Genomic DNA, 6,000 nt, shown 5'->3' with positions numbered 1-6,000 from the left:
GAGAAGCGAAACGTCTTCAAAAGAAAAAAAAAAGCCAAAAAGTCCAATTGTCTCTTTTTTTAAAAAAAAAAAACACCTTTGGGACAACCGAGAATCTCCATAGACCAGGGATCTCCAACCTTGTCCACTTTAAGACTTGTGGACTCCAACTCCCAGAATTCCTCAGCCAGCTTTGCTGGCTGAGGAATTCTGGGAGTTGAAGTCCACAAGTCTTAAAGTGGACAAGGTTGGAGACCCCTGTCATAGACACTGCGCTCTGAACGCAGCTGGGATGAAGTCTCGCGAGAAGAAGAGAGCGAGAGAACGCGAGATTTCGCCCGTGCGGGGAAACGCCGTGGCTGGGCTGCCCAGTATGGTGGCTGCTTGCGCAGGCGGCCTGCGACGGTAGCGCGGTGGGCCTCGACCTTGGTGGGCCATGGCGGCGTCGGCGGAGAGCGGCAAGGGCTTAGGAAGCTCCTCCGAGGCGCCGGCGATGGAAAGCAGCGGCGCGGCGATGGTGCTCCCGGGGTTTAGAGACGCCGATTCCTTCGTGAAGGTATGCGGGGAGGGGATGCGCGCATGCGCTTTGGCTTCCTGAGCATGCCGGGAGTTGTAGTTCCAATGCTGCCCTTAGCTACAGACCTAACTTTCCAAGTGGCAAATTGAACTATGTTAAAAGTGTGCGCAAAGTTAAATAATAATAACAATAATAATGACATTTAAAATCGGCCGACGGGGTGGGCTTAAGCACATACACACACACACCAAGCTTTTTTTCTTTTTTTCCCCTTTTTTCCCCTTTTTTCTTTTTTTTTCTTTTTTTTTTTTTGCAAGCCTCTGCAATGAAATAAAGGAGATTATTTTGGACTAAAAACCTAATCTCATCGATCCTGGCTGCAGAAATTGTTCGTGGGATATTTTGAAAGGGAGTGTTTCTGGGAGAAGCCCAGCTCTTAGTAACCTTGCGGAAAACGTCTGATTTTATTTTTGTTATTTTTAAATTTCCTGGTGATTTCCTCAATCCCAACAGCCCAAGCTTTTTGAGGTTGCTTCAAGAGAGGAATTTGGGGTCATATAAAGTGGCTTAGTGGGTAAGAGATGTCCTGAGCTTGTCGATTGCAAGGTCAGCGGTTCGAATCCCTGGTGCCGTGTAATGGGGTGAGCTCCCCGTTCCTTGTCCCGGCTTCTGCCAACCTAGCAGTTCGAAAGCACGTAAAAAAATGCAAATAGAAAAATAGGGACCACCTTTGGTGGAAAGGGAACAGCGTTCCATGCGCCTTTGGCGTTGAGTCATGGCGGCATACACACAATTTAACTTTTGTAAATAGTGCACAGAGTATTGTTATAAGAAAAACACCACAAATAGCTGTTAAGTGATATATATTTTTATGTTTTTTATGTTTTTAATTTAATAAAAGTGCAATAAAGTATATTGGGGGGGAAAAGAAATCTGTTCCAAATGCAAAACACAAGCAGAGGAGAGGAGTTTCACTTTCAGTGCTACTTTCACAGCACCCAGCAGCTTTACTGCAGAACAGTTGAGCTAAGCCACGCCCAGCCTCCTTTTTGTCTCCTCCTTGCTCACACAGCAAATGCTGTTTGAGTTTCCAAACACCCCTCAATTCTCCCACACTGACAGGATGCTAGCCAGAGGAATTCCGATGGATGCTGCGGGCTGGGACATTCTAGTCCCCCTCCGCCTCTGTTCCAACTGCCAGTTGCATTATATTAACACACTCCGATGCTACGGAGCTGCACATTCTACATTAAGTTTCAGGCTGCAAGAGTCAATTTATCAACCCCGAGCGCATAGTTTCGTAGCGAAACATGGGCGTCCAGCTAGTGATGAGAAAAAGACAGGTTGGTGAAATGTTCCATGCCTGACTCTTGCAATCGCCCCTTTCTTCTCCAGCATGCCCTCGGCACGGTGGTCTCAGCTACCAAGGCTTCGTCTGGCCTCCCTCAACCCGGAGATGAGTACGATTTCTACCGCAGCTTCCCGGGGTTCCAGGCCTACTGCGAAATGCAAGGAGAAAGGCTGCTCCAGTGGTGAGTCTCTACAAGTAGCTTCCCGCGCCGGACGCGAAGGATGGGCAGAAAGGGAGCTCTGTCTGCAGGTGATTTGGTCTGATGCCCAGATTAAGGGACATCATGAAATGCAGAGAGGAAGACAAATTGCCCTGCATGGCTCTGGAAACATTTGTCTTCCTGCACAGAGCATCCTTTCCACCATACAGGTGATGAATGGCCTTCTAAATTCCCCCTCCCTCCCTCCCTTCCTCTCTCTCTCTCTCTCTCATTCTCCCTGTCTCTCTCTCTCTCTCTCTGTGTCTCTTTCTTTCTCTTTCTCTGTCTCTTTCTCTCTCTTTTTTCTCTTTCTCTCTTTCACACTTTCTGCCTCTCTCTTTCTTTGTCTCTGCCTCTCTCTTTCATGCTTTGTCTCTGTCTCTCTCTCTCTCTCTATCTCTATCTCTATCTCTATCTCTTTCACACTCTCTCTTTCTCTGTCTCTCTCTTTCACGCTCTCTTTCACTCTGTGTCTTTCTTTCTGTCTCTTTCACGCTCTCTCGCTCTCTCTGTGTCTCTTTCTGTCTCTTTCATGCTCTCTGTCTCCGTCTCTCTCTGTGTCTCTCTGTGTCTCTCTTTCACGCTCTCTGTCTCTGTGTGTCTCTTTCTGTCTCTCTCTCTGTCTCCTCTCTCTTTTTTCTCTTCCTCTCTTTCACGCTCTCTGCCTCTCTCTTTCATGCTTTGTCTCTGTCTCTGTCTCCATCTCTCTTTCTTTTTCTGTCTCTTTCACGCTCTCCCTTTCTTTCTCTGTCTCTCTCTTTCACACTGTCTCTCTGTGTGTCTCTCTCTTCCATGCTCTCTGTCTCCGTCTCTCTCTTTGTCTCTCTCTTTCACGCTCTCTGTGTCTCCTTCTGTCTCTTTCATGCTCTCTGTCTCCATCTCTCTCTCTTTCTCATTCTCTCTCTTTCATCCTCTATGTCTCTTTCTCTGTGTCTCTCTTTCATGCTCTATGTCTCCCTTCTCTCTCTGCCTCTCTCTCTCTCTCTCTCCTTAGCATGAGTAAAGTGATGCAGTACCACGGGTGCCGAAGCCACCTTCAAGACCACAGCAAGGTCACAGAGCTGGAGGACAAATTTGATCTGCTGGTTGACGCCAACGATGTCATCTTAGAACGAGTGGTGAGCGTAGCAGCACCCTTCCGTGAAGGCTCCCAAGGGATTACTCGGTGGCTCTCTCTCTCTCTCTCTCCCCCTTTTCGTTCTCGTGATCCGCCCGACAGACCCACAACTTCCTTCTCTGAAATTTCAGGGCATGTTATTGGACGAAGCGGCCGGAGTAAACAAGAACCAGCAGCCGGTCCTCCCCGTAGGCCTGCAGCCTCCCAAGACAATAATCTCTAGCTGGAATCGCAAGGTGAGACTCTTTTTTTGCTTGGCGTATTAAAGCGCAGGGTTTACTTCTAAGCCAACTTTCCCTAAACTGCTTCTCCAACCTGAGTCTCCAACCTTGGCAGCTTTTACACTTGTGGACTTCAACCCCCAGAGTTCCTTAGCCAGCAAAGCTCCCGGAGTTCCTCAGCCAGCAAAGCAAAGCAAAGCTGGCTGAGGAACTCTGGGAGTTGAAGTCCACAAGTCTTAAAAGTCGCCAAGGTTGGAGACCCCTGCTCTAAGTAACCTCCGTAGCTTACAGTTCACCTCCAGCTAGTTTGGGGGAAGATGCGAGTTTAGGTTCTGCAGGGGTCCAAGCGGACAATTAAACCAGGCAGGAATTTAAAAAAAAAACAGGGTTAGAGGAACTATGGCAGTGATGGTTAACCTTTTTTGGTACCGAGTGCCCAAAGCGTGCACACGTGAGCACGAATGCGCGTGCCCGAACCCCCAAAATGCAGTGCAAGCAACCCCCGCGCATGCACCCTGCCTATTGTGTCTGCGCCCCCCGAGCCGGGCCCCCTGCCAGAAAGTGACTTGGAAAGTGAGGGGGAAGGGCCGTCAGGACTTACCTCGGGAGCACCGGCTTCCCTGGCTCAGCTCCAGGAGCCAGAGGCAGGCCAGGTGGAGGAGATAACGAGGCCTCCGTCCCCTGACTCTTAAACCCCCAAGCCACGCCTCCAGACCCAGCTGATGGCAATCAGGCCTGGCTGGACCCTAGGTTTCGTAGGCAGGAGAGGAGGGAACAACAGAAGCAAGGGTGGGGCAGGCCTAGGAAGTGCTGAGTCATGGAGCCACACCCCACAGGATATAAAAGCAGCAAGGTCTGCCATACCACTTCGTGGCAAGCAAATCAATTGCTTAACTAGAGCTGAAGTACTGTTTGTTCATGGTTGACTCATTAAGAGAGATAACGGAGACACTTGGCAGACGCTCGCTAGTTTGCTGCCGGAGCTGATAGTGCCGGCTAATTAAGTCATCGCTCGGACTGAGGCGATGGGGGGACAGAACACTGCCCCTGACCATGCGTGTGAATTCCCACGCATTCACTCCCCCCGCGCATGCCCCGTTTTAACTTCCAGGTTGGTGCAGGAGGCCTTCCAGGCCCAAAACGGGGCATGTGTGCGCACGAACCCCCAAAATGCGATGCGAGCGCCACATGAACACACACGTCCCCCACATGAGCCCCCGCATGCGTGGCAGAGACCCAAAGACCAGCTGGCTGGCGGGAGGCATGCGTGCATGCACAGTGGAGCTGGGCTGGGGCGAAGGCTGGCGTGCCCGCTGAGCGGGCTCTGCAGAACTATGGTATATTATTGGGCTCTGTGATTCAAAAGCCACGTCTTTTCAAATCTGAGCTGAGGAACGGGTGGAGGATAAATTTTAGGCTTTTACCAGCTGGGAGTTTCCCAAGAGCATCTTAACGGGATGAAAGTCTCATCTTGGCCTCCCAATTTTCCCTTTTCCCAGCAAAACCGGGACACCAGCACGAAGTCGAATCCGGAGACGTTCCGCCTTCTCCACGCGAAGAACATCGTCCGTCCTCAGCTCAAGTTCCGTGAGAAGGTGGACAATTCCAACACCCCGTTCGTGCCCAAACTCTTCGTCAAGCCCAATGCTCTGAGGCCCTTGCCCAAAGGTGCGGGGGAAGGAGGGGAAACTGCGGGGTTGGACAGACAGCCAGTGAACACTGTGGCTGGCTGTTCCTTCCAAAGGCAACAGGCTGGGGATAATTGGCTACCCTGAGAGCACTAAGGTGGCTCGGTCTAGTGGCCTGCAGATTCGGACAGTGAGGAGGTTGGCAAAGAACATGGGCCAGTCCTGGAGTCTGAGGAAGGCTCTGATGAAGGCTCTGCGTCCGAGGCAGAGAGGGGACCAGGGCCGTCTGACAGTTATCAGCTGCCTTCGGAGTCTGACATCAGTGAGGCAGACGAACAGCTGGAGCCTGTTCCCAGGGTGTGCATGCGCAGAGTTGCCAGATGAAGGGAACATCTAAGGAACAAGGGTCGACTTGGGAGTAAGGCCACAGGTGGACGATGAATGGCCCCTCCCAGAGGGAATAAAAGAGGAGCGACAGGGGAGTGGAGTTTGCAGGAGACGATTAGTTCATTCCTGCATTCTTGCCAATGAAAGATATCGGCCTGGCCGCTCTCCAAGCCTGATAAAGGTCGGTAATTGTGAACTACCTTGAAAGACTGCGGGAGAAGACAGACTTTTGCTGGAGAGGAATTCACTGTAAATTAAATAAAAAGGGGTTTATCGGGACGAGGACTTGGCTTCATGCTGCTGGGGAAGCCTAGCTCAGAACAGGTTCTTACCGCTTGGTTTCCCTTTCTCCAGCACTCCTGAAAAGCCGCCAAGAGCGGCAGGAACGTCCGGAAGATCTGGATGTCCCAGCTGCCCTGGCTGACTTCCTCCACCAGCAGAGAACCCAGCAGACGGAGCAGGACATGTAAGGACAGGAAGTTGCATTTTATTCAATCGGTTAGAGAGGCGGTTTAGATTAGAAGGCAGCATCGCAGGCTAATCTGGCTGACTGCAGACTGCCAGCAGTTCGGCAGTTCGATCCTGACCAGCTCAAGGTTGA

At 51.0% G+C, this 6,000-nt stretch overlaps 1 protein-coding gene across 2 annotated transcripts in view; it reads left to right on the top strand.

The window, feature by feature from the left end:
• The first annotated feature begins 322 nt into the window (after window positions 1–322).
• EXOSC10 (exosome component 10) overlaps window positions 323–6,000 on the top strand; it is a 33,356-nt gene continuing 27,678 nt past the window's right edge. For both annotated transcript variants that reach the window (XM_058160971.1, XM_058160970.1), the window contains exons 1-6: window positions 323–535; window positions 1,892–2,028; window positions 3,041–3,164; window positions 3,295–3,399; window positions 4,884–5,052; window positions 5,754–5,865. In XM_058160971.1, coding sequence (XP_058016954.1) covers window positions 416–535; window positions 1,892–2,028; window positions 3,041–3,164; window positions 3,295–3,399; window positions 4,884–5,052; window positions 5,754–5,865 — 767 coding nt within the window. In that variant the 5' untranslated portion in view covers window positions 323–415. The remainder of the gene's footprint in view (window positions 536–1,891; window positions 2,029–3,040; window positions 3,165–3,294; window positions 3,400–4,883; window positions 5,053–5,753; window positions 5,866–6,000) is intronic.

Source organism: Ahaetulla prasina, chromosome 18 (assembly GCF_028640845.1).
Source record: "Ahaetulla prasina isolate Xishuangbanna chromosome 18, ASM2864084v1, whole genome shotgun sequence".
Taxonomy (NCBI): domain Eukaryota; kingdom Metazoa; phylum Chordata; class Lepidosauria; order Squamata; family Colubridae; genus Ahaetulla; species Ahaetulla prasina.
This window is presented reverse-complemented; position numbering and strand designations above follow the sequence as displayed.